The 24,225-nt window shown below is 37.1% G+C and overlaps 1 protein-coding gene across 3 annotated transcripts in view; it reads right to left on the reverse strand.

Annotated features, from left to right (window-relative positions):
• The window catches only part of GRIA4 (glutamate receptor, ionotropic, AMPA 4), a 584,876-nt gene that overhangs the window by 43,757 nt on the left and 516,894 nt on the right, over positions 1-24,225 (reverse strand). For all 3 annotated transcript variants that reach the window (XM_006887293.1, XM_006887295.1, XM_006887294.1), the window contains 3 exons: positions 18,879-19,249; positions 16,443-16,641; positions 10,521-10,768 (listed from right to left, as the gene is read on the reverse strand). In XM_006887293.1, the coding sequence (XP_006887355.1) occupies positions 10,521-10,768; positions 16,443-16,641; positions 18,879-19,249 (818 nt within the window). The remainder of the gene's footprint in view (positions 1-10,520; positions 10,769-16,442; positions 16,642-18,878; positions 19,250-24,225) is intronic.

The following is a 24,225-nucleotide window of genomic DNA, read 5'->3' on the forward strand; positions in this document are numbered from 1 at the left end:
TCGCTATGAGTCAAGCAACTCGATGGCACATAATAACAACAAAAACATGAAAATGCTTTTCTGATACTGTTGTTGTGTGCTGTTGGGTTGGAGCCAATCCACTGTGGACCTTCTAATAGATTTTCAGAGGTGGTTAATTGCTCTGGAGGAAATTGCTTATCCTTCTTCCAAAGAGCTGCTGCTGGATTATTCGAACTATGAAACTTTGGAATTGCTGCACAGCTTCTTAATATTAGGCTACCAGAGCTTCCTTTTCTGATATTAAGAGACTAAACAATATGTCCATAGTATTAATAGTTTCTTTTAATATAGTTATTATTTTATAAAATATTATCATAATCAATATAATGCTTTTTCCTGAGAAAGTCCATGGCCAGGATTTACTGTCTTAGAACTGAATGAAAATTTTCTATTTAGGTTTTACCAGATGCTTGTGAGTCTGTATGTATGTTATTTCTGGGTATATTACTGACTTATATATAACTGAATGAAATATGTAGTTAATTCTGAAAACAAGAGGTAGAAGAATGATTTTTTAAAGAAGAAATAAAACATTAAAATATATCAGCTACAGTGTCTTGGATAATAATTCTATACGAAATTCATTACTGCTTTCTAGCTCACTTAAAATGACTATGGAATTATTTTATCTTCTTTTTCTTAACCATGAATCTTCACTCAGTTCTCTCATTGTCAGTATCCATCTTCACTGATCATATCTTTCAAGGTAAATTAAGCTACATACATCTACATTGTGAATGAGTGGCTTCCCATGGGTCAAACTGAAACAAATCATTATATTTTTTATTTTTACATAAAGTTGTTATTTATTTATGATGTCCTAAGCAGTTGTCTCATTAGTAGAAAAAATATGCATTAAGGAAACAGAATACAGAACTCTACACTCAGAAATAGCTTACATCATCCACAAGAAAGTGAACTTCTCTGTCTTTGACATTCTTTCACATTTGTGAGTTTGGAGAACAGAATCCAACACGAAGGATGTCCAAAATAATAAAAACAAGAACTGTCACTGATGTTTATGCTGTTCTGAGGACAAATTGATAGCCACTAATAAACTGAACTAAACTAAACTAAACTAAACTAAACTAAACGCATCTTTATAATTGTAGTTTCTAGAGCAGTTAGCATCCTGATGTTTGACAAAGAATAAAGGGGATCTGACAGAGCTTTCTTAATTACTGAGGGTAGACACAGCCAAAGAAGTGCTCTGTAGCTGTGGTCAGAAGCCACACTGTGCACAGTAGGAACAAAACCAACATTCTCAGAGGCGGGGCTTGAGGTGGTGAGTTGGGAGAATTACCTCTGCCACTTAAACATTAGGGAGCTCTGGTGACCTAGAGGCAAGTAGCTGCACTGCAATCCCAAAGGCAAATGGTTCGATGCCACCAGTTGCTCTGCGGGGGAAGGATGGGCAATCTCCTCCTGTGTGATTAATTGCCTCTGAAAACCCACCAGAGGGTCAGATATGGGTCAGTTCTGACTCAATGGCACACAACAACAACAACGACAACAACTTAAATATTAGTCTAGAGAATGCTGAAATGCAAGACATGATGAAATGGAGACAATTCCAACAGAAAGGTGACAGCACCGCGATTTGATACGTTCCAGTCTGCTGTGGCCACGTGTGAAGTAAGCAAGCACTTCCCTCCATACACTGATCCCACCCAGATATTAACTCTGTCTTTCCCTTAAATACCATCCTGGGGACACCCACAGCCCCTTGATGTTATGGGAGTGTAAATCTATTAGAATGCCTGCAGTGTGCCAATGCTTGCTTGCCACGCAGAGTTCTGAGATGTTAAAGCCTCATATGGATGAGTTCCCTGGTGTAGTAAAGTTCTAATTGATTCTAATTTAGCTGGGAACAAGCATACCAACATATCTGGCGCTAACAAACACACTGATCCAATAGAACAGCCTTTACAAGTACACTAACCTCTGTTGGTTTTTTAATTTTTCACTAGTTCTGAGATTCCTGAATCCATGGTTACCTCTTTCACCGTCTCTACCATACTCCAGTGCTTTTGTTTTGGAGATCTGTTCAGTTTCTTTGCTTCCGTCAAATGTGTCCTAGCTGAGCCTCTTTCTAGATTTCAACATGTTCAACCTCATGAGGACAGTCTCTCCTTCAATCCTGAGGCTTTGTAGCCTCAGCTTCACACTCCACTGTGAGCTTCCTTACATTACAATAGAAAGAGGAATTGAAACACAGAAAATCCCACACACTTGCTCTGCTGTCCCCATGCTCCTTCTTGGTCTGAGTACTAAGAACTACAATTGTTTCTGGAGGCCATTCATACAGTGAAATGACCTCTAATGACCAGAACCGTAATAGGGAACCTGTGTCAATCTTAAGGGAAAAAATCCCCCCAAAACCCTCAAACATCCTTACTAATGTGGAGCAGGCACAACTACAGATTTTTATTTAGCACATTTATTAAGCATAAGAATGAACTTTGACCTTAGATATACTTTTATGTTGCCAAAAGATAACAGGTTCTGCATTCGTATTAAATGTGTGTTGTCATTGAATGAATCTATTTTGTATGTGATGTTGTTCTTTTGGGAAATTCCTTAAGAGATTTGTCTGTGAATCTGTGCATGACTAAAGAATGATAGTTTGACTTCTCTTAGAATGGTCAGAATTTTTATACAATTTTAGATTTTTTTTTATAAAATCACATTATGAAGGTTTAAATAAACAGTTAACTTCTTTGTCAGAAACTCAGTGATAACAAATGACCCAGTTTTTCTCAGCAAGCTGCTAAAATACAACTTTTAAGTGGAATGTTGAGAAGAATAAAGGGCTAAACATTGAATGTAGACACTTTTTACTCTGGTTCATGGTATTTTAAGACATCCAAAGAACAATAAACTTGAAAACCACTAGGTCAATTCTCAGCGGGAATCAGCAGGTTTTGAGTGAACTGGCAAATGAATGAAGGCAAATTTGTTCCGCTTTCATTTTGTTTTGTTTTGTGAGAGGGGTGAACCACATAATGCTCACTGAAATGAAAATCAATGTGGACAGAAGCAATCCATATTTTGTTTTCTTGGTGAGATATGATTTTAACCATCTTTTAATTAGAAGAGGGAGCTAAATGAAAATCTAGAATTTCAAATGGTATTAACTATTTTAGTTAATGTCCAGAAAAGCAAAGGGTGAAGTATATGGATTCTGAAATACAACTATTTTTTTCTAGAATACATGTAGCACTGTTAGCTTTATCATGTGACATCTCAGTTTGTGAATGCAAAATGCTTTGTACCCATAATGAACATCAGCCATTCTAATAGCAAACTGGGTGTTTAATAATTTTATGAGAAACAATAGGTAGGAATATGTGGTGAGTGTATGTATGTATGCTCAGAGGTACAACTGGGTTTTGTATACACATTTTTCTAATCCTTAACCTGGCCTGCTGTATTAAAAACAAAATGTGAGCTATAAAGATTAAGTTTCTGTTTATACCCAAAGCCATTGCGTTGATCCTCTATTGTGTTTCTGAAGTGATTGGTCTTTATGGGAAGAGAGTGTCCATATTTCTTCCTCAGAGAAGCTGATGGATTGAACCCACTAACATCTATCTATGTTAGCAGTGCAACATGTATTGTACTCAACCAGTAGAGCTCCTTAAGTTATCTATCTTGTTGTTGTTGTGTACCATAGGGTCAAAATCAACCCACAGCTGACTCTCTGGTGCGTTTTCAGAGTCAGTTAATTGCATAGGAGGAGAGTGGCCATCCTTCTTCCGTGGAGCAGCTGGTGGCCTCTAGCCTTGAACTACATTCCTTTTGGATTGCAGCACAGCTTCTTGCCAGTAGGTCACCAGAGCTCTCCACGCCACTATAACATCTTCTAATATGACACCAAGCAAAATGAAAGCTATTAATAAGCAAGAATATATCTTTCCTTCATAGTTTTTCTTTTTTAAAACCATTTATGGTACTAATCTATCATAGCTCACTTCCGAAAAGCTTAGTTTAAAATGTATTCATCCGATACCAAGTGCTACTGAGGAATATTATGTACTTAGATTTAAATTTATCTACTTTCAAGTATTTCTACAATTTAGATTATATATTCACAGGACTTGTCACCAATGCAAAATATGACTTCAGTTTTATTTCCTCTTATAACCTTCAGAAAAGTCCTTTTGGAAGCTCCCAAGTAAACTTGGACTGAGGAATAAATACGACAAATTTTACAGAAGAAATCGGTTCTTTAGGCTAACACATTTTTCCTTACATGAATATGAAGTCCAGAATACTTTCACTTGACTCTTCCAAAGTTCAAGAAATCTAATTTGGACAAGATAACTCCAGGCCCCTTGAGCCAGGCCTAATCTTGGGTAAATGTCCTACAAGGCCAGAGATTTTGTTAAATAGTGAAATAACAAGTCCTGTAAGAGGTTTATTCTAATTCCCCTTCTTAGTACTCTCCCTGTCTTCTCAGCTCATGTTTAATGTGAAGCTGGCTGTACCTTGCCTATTCTAGGCTAAGCATGGAGTCCTGGTTTCAAAGACTCACTTCCTGGGTTTACTATGAGTTCTTGAATCTGACATCAACATGTCCAACTGGGTTTCATTTTTTCCAGGACTGATGAAACTTGTTTTGGAATTGTTGTCTTTTGAAACATTTTTTTCCCCTCCATGACGGAATAGTTGTCCTATTTCAGATCCTATTACACAGATATCTTTGGAGAAAACAATGTTTGAATGACATTTTCACCACTGAATAATACATTACAGGAGAACCTCTGGTGGCTTAGTCAGTTGTGTGTTGCATTGTTAACCTAAAAAGCGACGTCTTGTGGGGATAAAGAAAGACAGCCTCCTAGATTTACAGCCTTGGAAGCCAGGTGGAAGGGGACTCTGAGTGAGAAGTAACTTGATGGCAGTGAGTGGATGAATGAGTGACAGAGCTTATTAACGTGTCTTCAAATATTACGATTGACTAATGAGTTCTTATTAAGGTTAAGGGACTTCCTTCAAATTTTGTCAGCGCTTTGTTCTTTAGAGATATTTTCAAATACCAGACACTATGAATATCTATAAAAGAGATATTCTCTAAGGATGACAGAAGAAGAGTCGAAGCCTTTGAATTGTGGTGCTGTAGAAGAGTTTTGACCATAACATAAGCCACCAAGAAATCAAATAAATGTCTGCCTTGCAGAGGGTGAAACCAAGTTTTTCCTTGGAAGCTAGGATTTTGAAGCCTTGTCTCACATACTTTCAGCATGTGACCAGAAGGGACTGGTCCTTAGAGAAAGACATCATGCTCAGAAGGGTGGAGGGACAGTTCAGGAGAGGAAGACCTCTGCTGGGATAGATTAATACAGTAACTGGGGCAATGGGCATAGGTGTGTTGGAGTCAGTGAGACGGGCTCAGGACAGCACAGGCTTCAGAGCTGTTGTACTTAGGGTCGCTATGAATCTCAGGCAACTCAAAGGCACATAACAACAAACAGTAACAACTCATCTAACAACTACTTTCTAGGAAATCGGTATTAACCAAAATTAATTTATTCTGATCTTTATCAATTTTATCTAATGTACAGTAAACATATACACATATCTAACTTATGTAACATATATGTCATATATAACTCTACTGCCATTGAGCTGATTTTGACTGATGGCAGCCCTCCATGGAGCTCTCTGGTAGCCTAATGTGTAGCACTGCTGACCCAAAGACCAGAGGTTTGAATCCACTAGCTGCTCTAGGGGAGAAAAAAGTTTCCTATCTTGCAATTTACTGCCTCTGAAAACCCACTAGAAGGTCAGCTATGACTTGTTTCTGACTTACCAGTACACAGTAACCACAACAACAGATATTTAGGAGAGGAGGTTGTCCATCTTTCTCCTGGGGAACACTTGGTGGATTCAGACTACCAATATTTTGGTTATCAGGAAAACATGCCACACACTTCCACATCAAAGCTCCTTCTATATCAGCCATCTATAATATTCAGTCTATTGGAACATCCTTTTTCTCCTTTCATTGTCAACAAGTCAGGACAGACTCATTGCTGACCGTCCATTGGGCTTCCAAGGCTGTAACTCCCTGGGAAGAAATTGCACATCTTTCTCTTGCAGAGTGGCTGGTAGCTTTGACCTTCCAGAGATGAACATCCTTTGGGTCTCTGGTGCAACTCCCCAAGATCTCTGCTACCTGAGTTCTCTACTATAACATACAGTAAATTCTATACTATGTCAAGCTGATAGCACTGATGTTAAAGCAAAAGAAATACAGCATACGTCCATCTGACTTTTATAGTTCCTTGCAATGCAATTTAAGTGTGTGTTGTATTTTAAAACAAGCTTAAAAAATTTCTCAGCCTATTAAAGGCTTTCACAACTGTCGTGGATCATCAGGAGTACTGGAGAAGAGTGAAGGCTGTGCCATTGACAGAAATGTAAACAACATTGTGCTTTTGGAAAGGAAGCTTCAGGAGAAATACCAAGTCCTTGAGACAGTTGGGAGATAATATAAAGGATGACATTTCCCCCATTTATCTCACAATAAGACCTGAAAGTAATATTTAGAAGATGACTTTGAAAAATAAAGAGCAAGAGTTAACTCTTTGATATGTAGTTTCTCTGTATACATAATTGTAGAGATTTGTACTGCTGACTTAAAGACCATGTCTATCCACCAGTGGCTCTTGGAGAAAGATGAGCAATCTCCTCCCTTGTGATTTACAGTCTGGGAAACATGAGGGAAGGGTTGCTATGTGTCCCTCCCAAATCAATGGTAATAAGTATGGGTAATAATTTGAACAGAACCAATATGCCTGACATATTTTTGTCACCTAAAAATTGAGTAAGATATGTTATAGTACTATGAATTAATAATTTCTGGATATTAAATTTGCTCTTCTGTAAGGTGTGCCTGATCCAGGTCTTTTTTTTTTCAATGCAGTATACTTTATTTATCCACTCTTTTTTTTTTAATGCATCTGAGAGCTGGACAAAGACTAAGGATGGCAGAAGAAGAATTGAAGCCTTTGAATTGTGGTGCTCAAGAACAGTGTTTAACATACCATGAACAGCCAAAAAACCCAAGTGGATCTGTGCTGGAGAGGGTGAAACCAGGTTACTCCTTAGAGGCATGGATTTTGAAGCTCCATCTGACATCCTTTGGGCACGTGGCCAGGAGGGCCCAGTCCTTGGAGAAGGACATCATGCTTGGAAGGGTGGATGTCAGTGCAGGAGATGAAGACTCTGGATGAGTTAGATTGACATAGTGACTGTGGCAATGGGGGCAAGTGTGTCAGAGACAGTGACATTGGCTCAGTGTAAGGCAAGGTTCAGAATGATTACTCATAGGACTGCTATGAGTTGTAGTTGACTCAATGACACATAAAAACAACAACAACAATTGAGAGCTGTTAATGCCTTAAACATTTTGATTTTTATGTCCTATTGAAAAGTTAGCCTGAAAAAAAATCCTTACGAACAATAAAGATCCCTTTTTATAATTTTCTACTAGATAGATTGATATAAGTCATCACTGTTGTAATATATTTTTAGCTAAGTCCCAGACAACATGAGTTTGATGATCTTGATTACTTTTGTTTCATATTCTTTGGTAAAGTCCAGGTTCTGACTCAGCCTCTGAGCTATATATATCATATTTTCAGTGACATTTACTCTAATGTACTTAGGTCAGAACACAAATCTTACAGATTAAAAACTCCCTAGACCAGTGGAATATTGCTTGCCCATTCCTTGCATTCTCTGGTCACACTTTCATAGAAGGAATGACTACGGCCTCAAGCTGTCTAATGAATCATGATAGTAAAGTGTGTTAGAAAGCCACAGCTAATGACCAGATATCTATAACTTGAGTCAGAACTGACTCATAGTTGGCTCTCAGAGGGTTTCAGAAGCTGTAAATAGCACGGGAGACTACCCATCTTTCTCCCACTGAGTAGCTGGGATTTAACAGCACTATTCCCATAGAAAAGGCCACTGGAGCTCCCTAATAATAAGGTAGTGACAGTGAAACTAGCAAGTATCACTATATCCAGAGCTATTAATTTAAGACCCAACACCCTCCACCCCTCAACTCAGTTCCTATTCCAAAAACCAGTCAAGAAGGATTCAGACACTCTCAATCCAGAAATGTTCTCTGGATCTTGCTCTGATGAATGAATGCAGTTATTTTTTAATTTGCTTCTATACATCATTTATATAGAACATGCCTATTAGTTCATCTCTATATTAGTTTACCTCCTTTGAAACAGAAGAGTCCTAGGAAAAAAAGAACGAGAATTTAAATCTAATTAACTTCCTGCTTAGATGGGCTGGGAGTAGGGGAGTGAGGAGATAGGAAGCAAGGTGGATGCTGGCTACCCTCCTGTGCCCTCCCAATGTTCTGAAAGCCCGGACAAATGACTGTGGTTTTGGCATGCAGGGGTCAGCTTGCTCAGGAAATTGTGGTGAGTATTAAATAAGCACATAAACAAACTCTCCATCCAGGAAGTGGAGTTTAACAATTGCCTCATTAACAAGATCCAGGGAAGGACAGGAAAAGAGGAGGAAGCCAATGGCTGATTATTATACAACTCTAGACAGATGAAGCCCTTCAGCTTCCCCCCAAACAATCCCTGTAGTGTGGATTTGACAAAGTGGCACATTTAAGAGGGAGCACTCTAGCCATCAATGGGAATCAGGCCCACCCGTATCTGAAGGCTAAATTCAGTCCCTGGAACTTGACTTTATCAGTAGACACAAGACAGAGGACAAGGCAGCGACATCCACAGAGAATTAATTAAGAGCAACAGCAACACCCAGTGAATGTAATCAATAGTCTGAACACCGATCCACATATCAGACACCATTGCTCTCTCCCTATTTCCTTTAAATTGTTTACAATAAGGCGCTCTTAGAGCCACTACTTCGAGATTTACTTGTTAATTGGCCTCATTGAAGTGACATATTTTCCAAACAAAATACTCCCTTAAAATAAAAAAAAAATCTCAATGCCAGCATAAGTTTCTGAACAAGTGGAATCTCTTCTAGCAGATTTTTTTGGATGGTTGACTTATTATTTGGACTTTCGCCCTGCACATTTTTCCAGTTTCACATATGATCTAGGTGAAAAGCTCGATTTAAAAATCACCATAGTCTACACCCAGATGTACCATCACTGAGTAGTTCTGTCTCCTCTAAAGATTATCCCTTTGGCACATACCATAATATCTCCAGCTAATTTTTTCCAGCTTGCTTGCAAACCCACACTACTGGTTTAACACAGTCCTTTTAGATACTGGCATTTGTTTTTACCTTCCTCGCATCTCCTCCCCACCAAGAAGCACTGCAGTTCCCTGTTTTAAACCAATAAAAGAAACCTTATGACTTTATATTGCATCCACTTATGCTGGGCTATAGAACAGATCTCATTACCTTTATTTTTATTCCCCCCCACTGGCTTACCAGAGGCATCATTTTTCAAGACCAGGGTTCTTGGTCAAGTCCTTTAGCAAAGAGTCTGCTTTCTTCTTGAATCTGTGTTTTGTGTGCATCACTCCTGGGCAGCACCAGGACCAGAGCAACCTGTCAGTCAGCACTTTCATCTTCACTCTTGCTCTAGATCCAGCAAGTCAACAGCAGCCTTTATTACTCAAGGAAAACAGGAAACTCTGCCTCCTGGACACAAACATGTGCATTCTCTATGTCCAGGACCAAGAAGGTAAAAGGGGCAGATTTTACCAACATTTCCTTAAGCAAGAAAGTTTCACCTTCAGTACATGGAGACTGTTAGCCGCTTATTTAACGCTTTGCTTGTGAATCACATTTCAGGGTTTTGGGATTTTCAGGGGTCTAATTTTACAGATCTTACTTAGACCATACTCCCTTTGAAATAGGTGGGAGTGTGACTTGAGTAAGCACCATAAAACCAGAACCTATTTCCCCATCTTGTCATGATTGTTCTTATAAATGGATATTGACTTCAAAATTAGCACCAAAACAATCTCAGCATAATCCAAAATAGAAAAATGTCATAATAAATGAAACACTGAAATGGAAGGGGAGGGAGGAAAGTGGTTTACTAGAAAGAAAGAAATTGATTTCTTCTCCCTCAAAAACTAGTAGCTAGTTCTTATGGAAAAACAAAATTTAATGATACAACGTAGAACTGTTACTGACACAATGATAGTGGAGGCTTTGGTGGCTAAAAAGTCAATGAGATCTAGAAGCATAAGCTCTCTGTGTTTTAGGCCCATGGAAACAGCCAGTGTTCAACCAGTTTGGTTTTTATATGGCCTTAAAAGATATATACCAACTACAATTAATCATTCTATAATGAAAAAAAAAGTTACCTGATTGTTGACCAAAAAATATGAAATGGAGGGGGGAAAAAAAGAAAACAAACAAACAAACATACCATGTTCACACACAAAACAAAAGAATTCTCTCAGGGACATCAGGGAAGGTGGAATACTATAACAACACATGTTATATTGTTATACTATTCCACCCACCTTAATGAGGAACCCTTGGGCGTTGCTACTCCATAGCCTTTGGAATCCAGATTTCCTCCCACTTTCATCGTGTCACATGGCTTTCGCTGCTCAATGTATTCATTCATAGTGGATTCCAGGAGAAAGGCAAATTTGCCCTTGGATTTGCGGACACGGGCTACTCCCTCAGCTGTAGTCCTAGTGAACACTGACGGCTCTGCTGATCGCATGTAGGTCCACATCTTTTCGTACACTGCTATTTTTGATCTCTGGAGGAAATCGAAAGAAAATTAAATACAGGAAAGAAGGGAACAACATGTTAATATTGACGGAAGCAAGATCAAGATAAAAAACCTTTCAGTATCTTTCCATTGCCCTCTAACTCCACTCTGCCACATAGTAACAGCTGTTTCAAATGAAAAATAAAAACCAACAAAAACCAACAGCCTTTCAAAACTAGTAATTGCTACAATGACACATACATAAAAGAGATAATTGAAGGAGAATCAATTTATATTAGCTCTCCCCGTAGGCATAACCATACTCATCTTATTCCTCATGTGAGATGCCAGGAAGAGCTGAATGTTTAAAGTACGTTTTTATCATCTTCATGGTAAAATTAAAAATGACCAGATATGATATGGTTTCAACTTTATTACGTTCCTCTTACTACAGTACTTGAGTTATATAAAAAAAGACATCATATTGCTTTATTTTTACTTCTTTATGTTTCCAAGTAGTTTTGGTAATTTTCTGGTTACTTTTCAGTAGTTCTTTTTAAAGGAATAGGGAGCAAAATGAAAAGGAGTTTTTTAAGGTCTTAGTAATGATTTCTATAACTTAACTTCAGAATGCAGTATATGATCAAAGCACATGATTAATTTTGTTACAGGAATTGAGCATCTTGAAGTAACTGACATGTTTAAAAGTATGTTTCTGTAACATTAATATGTAGACCATGGCTCCTAGATTTACTTAAATATTTTGACTTAGTACAAATTGTATAGGTTGTACAATTTAATGGGGGGGTGAGGGAAATTGAAAAAATTTGTTCGAATTTGCATTCAAATTTTATAAACTGGTAGAAAAAATATATTTTTTAAAAATATATATTGACTTAGGTATACCTTATGTGTAAAAGAGTATATAAAAGATGTTAAATTGATTCCTTTGAAATCTGAAAGTCATAGTACTTTCTGTATTTATGGCAAATTTATCAGGCTTTAGATACAATAAAATGCTAAAACACAGATTCTGTGGACAGCAGAAAAAAGATGAAAAGGACTTTTAATATAGAGAAATATTTGCATTGTTTATCAACCCATAGCAGGACCCTCCAGCAGGTTTTCAGAGGTAGTTAGTCGTATGGGAGGAGACTGAACATCCTTCTCCCACTATCACCATATGACTGTTAGAAATTCTGATATTAAGAGACGTATCTAGGGGATGGTCATAAAGACCTAGATATGAGGGGAAAAAAAATCAAGAGTAGTTAGGTCTCAAAGTTAAGTTTTATAAGACTTGTGTCTTATATGGAACTTCAATAAGATGTTTGCTAAGCATTGAGAGCAAGAAAAAACTTCTAAATAGAATATAATAGATTAAATGAGGACATTTTTACAGACTCTGCAAGCTCATAGTTCATTGACACCATTGCTATCAAGTAGAATCTGATATATAGTAACCTATAGGGTTTCCAAAACTGTGAATGCTTACATAGAACCTCAAACACGTTCAAACTAGTTCAGTTATAATTGAGATTTACAAAATGTTGGGGCCCAAAATAATAACCAGAAGAGGGCAAATGATGGTGTTAACCCTTGGAATGGAAGCCTGAGGTGGGAAATGGATTGTTGACTGTGGAGAGTGGCACATTCTCAGAGCAGCATGAGTGGCCAGTTGTCTTTGAGAAGGGCACTGTTGTTTCTGACTCTCCCATACAAAACATGTGGTTGTTAAGTAATGTATGCCCTTGTTTTCTAATAGAAATATTAACTTTCTAGCTAGATGTTGTGTGCCACGTATTTCTACCGTAGCATGGCTGGTGGATTTGAACCACTGAATTTTCAGTTAGCAGCTGAGTACTGACACACTGAGTTACCAGGACTCCTAACAAATTCATGAGGACAGTGAAAATGGAACCCTTAAGTTCAGTAGTGAAATCTACTCATAGATGAAGATTGGAGAGTGAAGATAACCAAGGCTGCAAATAAACATTATATAAAAATGGTTATTTTTAAATTAAAAAATTATTTTTGGGTTTATATGTTTGCTCTTTATTGTAAATGTTAGTCCATGAAGAGTTATTTGATTTAAAGTACTTAAAACAACTTTTAAAGCTTTACACTACACTTAATTATCCTAATAGGAAATATTTTATCTCTATCTATCTATCTATCTATCTATCTATCTATCTATCTATCTATCATCTATCTATCTATCTATCTATCTATCTATCTATCTATCTATCATTTATCATCTATCTAGAGATTGATGGGTTAAGTCTGCTGCTGGCCTGGAGCCTCCTGTGCAGTGGTTCCACTCTAGAAATTAGTTGGTTTCTCACGTCTTGATGAGGGTCACATAAGGAAGGTTTTGGTTAGTATTAAGTTTATGTTACTAGTTTTTCTCCCCCCTCTCTATAAGTTGGTGTCAGCTGGGTGGACTTTTGCCTGTTTTAGCCAACAGAGATCCAAAGGCAGAGGGTCTACTTGGTTTATCATAGTCAACAGTAATTGTTGGTTGTGTCTTTAAAATTCCGTAGGGCCCTTGGGCCAAATTTCTTAATGATAACATGAACATTCTGTAAGTGGTACAGCCATCATCTGTCTATTTGCAGTACAGAAGTAGCTTGGAGTTGCTGTAATGCTGAACCTTGTGCCATAATTGTGTCAAATATCATAATGGTTACCCATCAAGGACAGTGTTTGGAAGAGATTCTAGATTGATTCCGCTTTGGAAGCAGGAGTGGCATCCACTTCCTAAACCAGATGCCTCTGGAAACTCTATGAACATTGAGTTAATTATAAAACAGGACTCAGGTCTTTTGTTCATAGGGTCACTATGAGTGGATTCGACTTGATGACACTTAATCACTGCTAAGTGAGACCAGTATTGTTATATTTTGGAGGAACATTCTTCTAAGTTGTACATCACTCTTCTGTCAATTAGCTGTACTGAGGTAATCTGGGTTTGTTATGATGCTGAACCTTGTGCCATTGGGGTGTCACATGCTGTAACAGTTTCCCAAGGTGGACAGTGTTTGGTGGATATTCCAGTTTAAAACAGGTTTGGAAGCAGGAGTGGCATCCACTTCCTAAAACCACATGCCTATTGAAACTCTATGAACTTGGAGAAATGACAACAGTTATAGAAAGGTATCAGGTCTTTTGTTCATAAAATCACGATGAGTTGTGCTTGATTAAACAGCAATAAACAACAACAACTTTTATGTATAACAAGGTACTGAGAACATGAACCATATCCCATGTTATATTGGGGCAAAAATTCAGACAGCCATTGAATTTAGATATAATATCCTCCCCAAGGTCTAATTCTTTTTCCAGCTGATTATAACTACAGCATTTTTGAAGTGCTGAGTTAGGCTACTGCCTGAGGCAGCTTAGTGGAGTTGACAGATGTACCATACTGTGTTCCTATGAGAAAACATTTTTGACAAGTACAAAAATACCCTTCACGTTCTGTTTCCTCAACCTGTCAGACAAATGGTTTGTTTAAACCAGGTCATCATCTGTGGGAAGAGGAGGGAGGAAGGCTTGAAATGAATGAGATTTTTATCAGAGAATTTGAAATTATTCATGCCTGAGAATACATGGCCAGAGAAAATGATTTTCTTGTCCCATTACTATTTGAAGTGTTCTGCGACAATAAATATTTATACTCATAAAAATCTTCCAGTTGTAAAACAGAATCGGGATGCAAGATAAAGGAAACAGGGGGTGGGGATTGTATTGATTGTTTGGAGGGCATCTATAAAATTTTGGAAGCAATTTTTTATGCCTGGTTTTGTTATTAATATATTTTCTTATCTTCTGTACCAGTTTTTAGAATCTGAGGTTTTTTTTTATAGTCTTTAAAGGTTAGAAGTAAATATTTTCATGTTGCTTGGTAGTAAATGCCTAACAATGAGTTGGTCTGAGATTTACTTTTCTGGGACATTCCATTTCTCTTTTCGTTTATTAGTCCAGGTAGAATGAGCATTCAGCAAATCTTTTCTTTATTCCAAAGAAAAGCAACCATCAATTTCATTAAAATGCAAGTGATAACTGACTTATTTCCTATTTTGATGTCTATGAAAAATGGTTTTTACACAAAATTATTCAACTTTACCTACTTACTTTTAGCTGCAAGCAGTTATGGGCATATAGACTTTCAGCAAGATCCTAGAATTAGGCTACAAGGGTCACATGCTTTTATTATTAAGCTTTAGAGGCTGGGATGCACCCAATATGGGGAGGGAATATTTTAAATTAATTAATTAACTGGATGTTATTTTTAAAAATATTTTTTTAATATCACAGGTTTGAGGATGTTTATGAATACTTTTAATTAATTTAGACATTTTACATTATTTTACCAATAATACTCCAAAGCATTGAGAAGACTTGGTTAATTGTACAGTGTTTCTATTAAGACTGGATTTGACTTAGTTTTTTAAATAATCTATTATTTATTTAGGAGTATATAAAACACCGATAGTAATTTAAGATGCTGTAATGAAATTTTATTTTTAAAAGGGAATATTCTACAGAAATTCAAGTATATGAAAATTAAAACTGGCATATGACCAGATTTTGTTGTTTTTAGTGTCCAAGCTAAGGAAGAAAACAACGGTTATATATTTAATATTTTTACAAGTAGTTTATAAAAACGTAAACTTATAGAACTATTTTTACTTTGACGTAAAAGCTTTAGACATAGAAATAAGTATCCAGTCTCCTATTTTTTCCTAATCCTTAAGAAACGGAAATGAAATACAATTGTTGTTGTTATGTATCATTGAGTTGGAACCAACTCATATCTGACCCTCTAGTGGGTTTTCAGAGGCTGTTAATCACACAGGGGAAGATGGCCCATCCTTCTGGTGGATTTGAACTGCATGTCTTTTGATTGGCAGTGCAATTCATTACCACTAATTAAGTAGAATACACATTTCTTATTACCTAGTTAAACATTTTTTAAAATACCACTTTAACTGTTTGTTTATCTTGGTCCTGATATTACCAGATATATAGATGTAAGCAAAACCAGAGGAGAAATTTAACAGGCGAAAAAAAAATCATCCATATAATAGATTAACAAAGAAAGAAAAGCAGAGATATCAGTATACATGAAATACTATCTAGTATCTTACAGGCTATCTAGATCTCAATACCATTACGACCATGATCCTGTGAGAAGTCAAGTATGTTGGTTTTAGAAGAAATTCTTACAGACCAGGTTATATGATAAAATAACTCATATAGGAAACATAACTAGCAATCAAGGATTGGAGTTTCATATGCTGCAAATGAAATTTATTTTTTAAAAATTAAGTCTTGCTTCAATTTTATATTCTTACTCCTAGTGTGTGTGTGTATGTGTGTGTGTGTGTGTGTGTGTGTATATATATATATATATATATATATATATATATATATATATATATATATATATATATTTTGTTTGTTATTGTTCTTCTTTTACACTGGTCCTTTTTATAACATGAAAGACTCAATTAGCCTTCTCAGACTAAAATGATGGTAAGCTCAAAGTTCAAGTATTAACATTTAACAGCTAACACTGTCTTATTAAACTAATAAAAGCTACCATTAATATTGTCTTTGAAAAAGTTAAAATAGCGAAAGCCAGTGATGGAATTGTGACATTTCCCAAATCTCAAAAAATGATCAACACACCACAGTTAGTTTCTCCCTCACTTACTCTGAAGAATTCCTTTGTTGATCCTGAATCCAATGTTCCATAGGCAATTTCCGTTTGTTTGGCCAGGTCTTCTGCACTTTCTATTGGGGAGACCATCCGCTCAACAGTCAGGAAAGCAGCGAGGTTCGCAGTGTAAGACGAGATGATGATGAGTGTGAAGAACCACCAAACGCCTCCAACAATTCGACCTGAGAGGGATCTAAACATGGATAAGGTAATGCATGCCTCCTTTTTATCACCAACAGAGAGAAAGAAAGAACCATCCATTCATTGTGTATGTTTTAAAACAGCAATTTCAGTCTAGTATATTTTCTGACATTTATTCTTTATTTTAAGAAGCGTCACTCAAGAGTGATTGCAGCAATTCTTAACAATCTGATGCCTTTTCTTCAATAATGTCTTAATGGAAATATGAACTATGTTCTTTTGTTTTTTTTAATTGTTAGAAATGTGGTATTTTAATGCTGTTCTATAATTACAGAAGAATATAGGCTTAATTCTATGGTTATCGTGTTACTTTTCCTCATCCTGTTAAAAAACACACCAAGAACTCAAACCCATTGTCACTTAGTCAGAATTGTCTCAAGGCCCACACTGCGGTGGGGATTCTGAAGCTATAAAAGGCACAGAAAGAAATTGTTCAACTCCTCTCACAGAGAGGCTGGTGGATTTGAACCTCTGCAGAGGCGTTACCTTTGGCTTAGCGGCACATCTGGATATGGACTATGTCCCCATAGTGCTCTCATCATATTCAAGCACATCTGAAATTCAGATGCATTCTACAACTGTTGAGAGTAGGACCTACCAAGCCATGCTTTACCTGGTAACATCATTTCATTCTTACGGGCAGAAATGCAGTGTAGCAATGGGAGGGAACTTATATTTAAGTTGTTAGATACCTTTCTGAGACTGAAGAAGGAAAAGAAATCTTGGCTCATTGTCCTGCCAGGATGTAAGGGCATGTGCAAAGGCGAGGAAGAGCAGTAAGAAGATCTAGCATAGGTTTCAAAGTCACTATGGCTCAGGATTGTATGTAAGTACCAAATGGGTACTATTTACATCATAAAGGAAGGGAGTTTTTAAATTTTGAGAGTGCTTTGGAAATTATGAAATGGTGCCTCGAGTTAAAAACAATTGGACACAAGATTTTCAAAGTAATTAGATAGTTAACTGCCTAACCGTGATAACCAGAGAAAAGGTGATAAGAGAACAAAAAATTAAGGCTGTTACAGTTTTTTTATAGAACAAAAACTGAAGGCATTTTACATGCTATTATAGGATTGTTTTCCCCTTTATTTCCTTTTCTCTGACTATCACAGATATGTGGATAAGCATAAATGTATTGCGAAGAATTGAAAATAAATAAAAAAAAGAATAAAAACTCTGGGCCTCATTAACCGTGTGTGTAAATAGTGCTATGTGATGGAAATAGTATCCATATCGTATATACATACTAAATAGTAAATAGTAGCATGTGATGTAAAGAGTGCTTATGTGGTATTTACATACTAGTTGCTCAATCCTGACATTTCGAAATCATTGCCTGATTTGTTTAGGTTACTTCGCAACTCATCAGTGACAAAAATTAATGGAGATTCATTCCTAAGTTACTGGAAATGTAAACACATTAACATTTTTCTTGGATTCTTAATACAAAGTGCATTTTCCCCAAATCTCTTCCTTTTTGAGAAATCATGCTTTCCTTAAAAAAATCCATATATATGTGAATAGTTTAATTCAATAATTAACTTCAACTTCTGCATTCAGTTATTTTTTCTCTGTGAGTGATGTTTTTCCTCACATATTTTTCTTTGAGTGTGTGTCTGTGCAATAATAGATTGGTTGTTTTTGTGCAATCTAAGGAATACTTTCTTGCTATCTGAAGGATGAGAAAGATGAGGTCATGGATACTGAAAAATCTCTATAAAACAACTAATATCATTGTTGGTTCTTTACCTGTTTTGTAATTGCAGCATTATATCTGATACCTACTGTATAGATTCCATAGCAGTAATCTACCTTTAGGTACATAAGAGGACAACCAAATTCAAGTTTTAATGGTTAACAATGAACAACAGTAATAAAACAACTGCTTGTATTTGAAAATAAGATAAAATTGTATTCCTGCTTTTATACTTTAGATTTTAGAGTCTATCTGTCAAGCTTCTTAATGAAACATTAACGTGAAATAATTCTGGAGTCTCTGATGTATAAGTAATGTGTCTATTGAAAAAGTTAACCCTTACAATGTATTCACATTTTGCTTCTAGTTAGAAAATACAATTGATTGTGAATGCAATTGGATTAATGTAGAAGTTACAAGTCTTCTTGGCATTTTCAAGGCTTTTCTGTCTCCCAGGAAAGAACATATAGAGAGATACTCTACACATAGCTGAGATTTACCAGGAAATTGGCAAAGAACACTTTGAAACTAACCTGGGTGAAATGTCACATCCCTGCTGCATGAAAGCACCCAGGGAGAACCAGAGGCTGTTAAAGATGCCAAACTCATTGGGAGGCTGGTCACTCGGTCCTTCCTTGCCATCTTCAGGCTCTTCCGTGTGCCATTCATATGGGCTAAACCTACTGACTAGGAACAAGACCACGCTGACACCAATGTAGGCAAAGACTATGCACATCCAGATCTCATAGGCCAAAGGGTCCAAGAAGGAAAACACTCCCGGTTTAGATTTCTGAGGCTTTTTGATCATGATAGATATCCCCAAACTCATGAAGGGCTTAGAGAAATCAATGACCTCCTCTCGAACCAAAGTGATTGTCAGAGGGGCAATGGCAATCTCTGCTTTCTGTAAGAGAAAAGACACATTAGAGAGCACAGAGGTCAATGGATTTCGTGAAGGAACTAGTGCTGGACTTATCGATTCAAAACTAGCAGATCACACATTCATTCCACAATGTCATTACTTTTTTTTTTTTTTTTGAGACCACTAGTGAATAAGGCCTGTGAAAAACACAGTACAGAATGTATTTGTTTTAATAAAGTAATGTACCACTTACACTGCATGATTTTTTTAAATTGGTGCTTCTAATTATACGTGTAGAAGAGAAACACAGATAGAGTGGACAGAAGCAAGGTAACAGGAACTTAAACACACAAGTGAGTGTTTAAGTTAGAATTGGAGTGGGCAGAGCAGAAGAGTGAAAACTCTTTCCATATGGCTGAATTTCTCAATTTCTTGGCACAAGAACTGCTGCAGTGCAGTCCTCTCTTTCATTTGGAAAGTTACCACTTATTCATTACTTGGCCATCCCTCAATATTATGAATTTAAAATATCAAAACAGTCTTTTTTAAAAAAATTCCTTCCCGGAGATGTGAAACCCAATCATGAAGTCTGTGCTTGTATGGTAAAAGAAAAGCCATTGTTTGACAATATTTTCCAGTCCAGCTCACACACAAAAATCTGGAAACTGGCATTTATTCCTAACTATGCATATACTTCGATTTTCTACATTTAGTTTAAAAAAGAGAAAGTTTTGGAAAATGTTAGAGTCAGTTCTTAAATACTAGAATCTTAAGACAGAAACCTCATTTTCTCAATTCTTTAATGAGAGTGATTTTTTAAGCTTCTTTCTAGTCTTTCAAGATGAACACACATTCCTGTTTGCTTTACAGAGTTATTGAGACAATCTATTAAGAGACTTAGTGCAGTGATAGTATTTCTTGAGGGTGTATATGTCCTGACCTTGATCTATCTGTTTTAATTTGGCTCTCATTTAATCCTCACAAAAATCATTTGTTTATGATTGTTGTATAGATGCTGAACTGAGACCCTGAGGTAAATATGACCCAACATGGGAACTCTGAGATTTGAACTGTGCCTTTTCAATGAAGCCATGCCTCCTCTATAATCAAGTGGAAAAAAAAGTACAGTGGAAAAGCTTTGTGAACTGTCTCATGATCTACATAAAAAATGGTTTTCAAATTCTTTATTTTAAAAAGAAAGTATTGGCCTAAAAATGGAATCTGAGACACAGAGGCTACCACTGTCACATTCACCCTTTTAAATACTCCAGCTCTGGATTTGATGTCACAGTCAGTACATTGATATGAGGACAAGTGGAGCTTTCATCTGAGAGGCAGTGTACTGTCAGTGTATAGGATATTGACTGTCTCGTTGCCCACCAAACTCACAAACTAAACCCAGTGTCTTGGAGTCAGTTCTAATGTATGGTGACCCTTGATTGGGTTTCCAAATCTTTATAAGAGAAGAATGAATCTTTCTCCTGAAGAGTTCCAATTGGGTTGCAATTTACAACTTTTTGAGTGGTTCCCCAAATAAAACATACTGTCCATTTGGAGTCAGGAAACTGACTATATATTCTTCCAAGTGTGAGCAAGCTAAGTGGACCTCATTTACTTATGTAAATAAATTCCAAGACCATAGCTGGAAACTCTATTTTCTCTGTTACTATTATCTATATAATTTTTTTATGCAAGTGCCTCATCAACAACATATAAACAACTGTTGTTGTAGTTGTTATGTGCCGTCGAGTCGCTTGTGACTCATAGCGATCCTATGAACAACAGCCCTAAACTCCGCTCTGTCCTGTGCCAATCACACTGTCTCTGACACTCCCATCCCAATTATCCCAGTCACTGAATCAATCCACCTCATAGAGGGCCTTCATCTCCTGCGCTGTCCCGCCACCCTACCAAGCATGATCTCCCTCTCTAACGACTGGTCTCTCCTCATTACATGTCCAAAGTATGTTAGACGGAGCCTCAGAATCCTTGCCTCCAAGGAGACACCTGGTTTTACCCTTTCCAGGACAAATCTGTTTGTTTTCCTAGCAGTCCATGGTATTCTCAATACTCTTCTCCAGCACCACAGCTCAAAGGCATCAATTCTCCTTCTATCCTCCTTGGTTATTGTCCAACTCTCTGATGCATAACAAGTGATTGCGAAGATCATGGCCTGTATCAGACACACCGTAGTCTCCAGAGAGACACCATTGCTCTTCAGTACTTTGGAGAGGTCCCTAACAGCAGACTTTCCCATGGCAATGCGCCTTTTAATTTCCTGGCTGCTGGTGCCAAGACTGTTGACTGTGGAGCCAAGCAAACTAAAGCTGTGAACAATCTCAATCTCTTCATCATCCATCCTGATGCTGCCAATTGGTCCAGTGGTGAGAATCTTTGTCTTCTTGACATTGAGCCTCAATCCATATTGTAGGCTGCAGTCCTTGACACTCTGCAGCAGGCACTTCAGGTCCTCTTCAGTTTCAGCAAGCAGGGTTGTGTCATCCGCATAACGCAGACTGTTGATAAATCGTCCACCAATCTTGACCCCACATTTCTCCTCATAGAGCCCAGCCTCCCAGATAATCTGTTCTGCATATAGGTTGAAAAGGTATGGAGATAGGATGCATCCCTGGCATACGCCCTTCCCAATTTTGAACCATGCAGTGTTCCCTTGCTCTGTTCTGACGACTGCCTCCTGGTTCAAGTATAAGTTTCGCATTAGAACAATCAAGTGTTCTTGGATTCCCATTCTTCTCAGAGTCAGCCATAGTTTGTTATGATATATACAGTGAAATGCCTTTGCATAGTCAATGAAACACAGATAGACATTCCTCTGGTATTCCCTACTTTCAGCCAAGATCCATCTAACATCAGCTACAGTATCTCTAGTACCACGACCCCTTCTGAAACCAGCCTGGACTTCTGGTAGTTCTCTGTTGATGTGCTGGTCCAGTCGTTTTTGGATAATCTTCAGTAAAATTTGGCTTGCATGTGAAATAAGTGAGATTGTTCTGTAGCTTCCACATTCTGTTGGGTCACCTTTCTTTGGAATGGGAACAAATATAGATCTCTTCCAGTCAGTTGGCCAAGTGGTCGTCCTCCAGATTTCTTGGCACCACTTGGTGAGCACGTCCAGGGCAGCATCTGTTAACTGAAATATTTCAATTGGTATACCATATATTCCTGGAGCATTATTTTTTGCCATTTCCTTCAAAGCAGCCCGAACTTCTTCTTTCATCACCATAGGCTCTTGCTCATATGTTGTTTCACGAAATTCTTCACAAAAACTAGTATTATGCAATTTAAAGCAGTGATGAACAAATTTGAAAATAAACACTTGGATGCATCTTAATTATGCAAGAGTAATTTCTAGAACTGAAGTTAATGGGTTAAATAACATTGACCTTTTTAAATTCTCCTGACACATGGTGTCTGGCTTTTTCTGGGATGATCACAGTGACACTATTTCTGGCACTATGTGGGAATTCTTGTTGCCTGAGTCCTGGAAGGTATTTTTTATCAACTTCTTTTTTTTATACCAATTTGCTACATACAAAATTGTATTATATGAATTTGAATTAATTATATATATAGGATTATTTAAAATATAATTGAATTTACAGAGTGGATGATTTTATAAGGCAGTATTTTTAGATAAGCAGTCACAAACTAATTTTAAATAAACAGTTACTTTGGGCATTAAAAAAGCTTTCATTGCTGTTAAGTTGGATCATAGCTGATCCTTCAGTGAGTTTTCAACAGCTATCATGAGAAGAGACTGTCTTTTTCCCATGGAGCTGTCATTGGGTTCAACTTAAGGTTAGCAATGCAACTGTTATTAATATTTGCTCACTTATTCATGAACACTTTTAAGTAAATTAACCGTATTCCATTTCACATAAACTGAAATATTACAAACTTGTTGAATTATTAGATGACATTGAGTTGGGTCTAACTCATGGACTATCCTGTATTCTAAATAACAAATCATTCTTGCGCCATCCTCACAAATTCGGCCCTGTTTAAGTGTACTGTTGGTGCTAATGCGGAATTCCTCTTGTCGAGAGTCGTCGTTTGCTTGCCTTCTATTTTATCAAGCATGCTATCTTTCTCTAGAGATTGGCCCCTTCCTGATAATATGCTCACAGCATGTGAGAGCTCAGCATCTTCACGTCCAAGAGACTTTCTGGCCGCCCTTTTTCCAAGACAGATTTGTTTATTCTTTAGACAGTCTGTGGTATATTTAGTATTCCAAATAAACACCACAATTCAAAAGCATAAATTCCTTTTCTATTTCCAACTAAAAAGACCAGGGCTTCTGTCAGACGCATGTTAGTACTCAAGTGACACCCTTTAGCACCTTAAAGAGGTTCTTGGCAGCACACTTCTCCAATGCAGTATGTCATTTGATTTCTTGACTGGGGCTTTTATGGACACTGACTGTTGACCCAAGTTAAATGAAGTCTTTGAGAAATCTTTCTCTACTTATGATGATTTTTTTTAACAGATGGAAGTGTGAGGATTTTTTTTGATGCTTAATACATACTCAAAGTTATAGTCTTAAGCTAGTAGGTTAAGCGTTAGGTTGTCAACTGAAAGGCTAGTAGTTCGAGGCCACAAGCTGTTTGCTCAGAGAAAGATGAGGCTGTTTCCTCCTGTTACAGTTCACTCCCATAGAAACCTGATGGCTGACGGTCATGAGGCTGAATCAAGCCACTGGCAGTGAATTTGAGTTTCTTGTTGTTAGGCATCAAGTTAATTTTTATTTCAGTGACCCCATGTTACAGAGTAGAACTGTTTCATTGAATTTTTTTGGCTACAATTACTATAGAAACAGAACACTAAGCCTTTGATGGGTGACATCTCTGGGTGAGTTCAAACCACTATACTTTATGTAAGTAGCAGAGTAACTGAATCCACCAGCAGCTCAGAGGGAGAAATATGAGCAGTTTGTGGAGTCATCAGAGCTCCCCACTACTATGCTGTTGTTTCTTTTGCCCCACTGTTTCTTAAAATTT

This window comes from Elephantulus edwardii, unplaced genomic scaffold (assembly GCF_000299155.1).
Source record: "Elephantulus edwardii isolate Elephantulus edwardi_28Jun2011 unplaced genomic scaffold, EleEdw1.0 scaffold00056, whole genome shotgun sequence".
In the NCBI taxonomy this organism is placed as follows: Eukaryota; Metazoa; Chordata; class Mammalia; order Macroscelidea; family Macroscelididae; genus Elephantulus; species Elephantulus edwardii.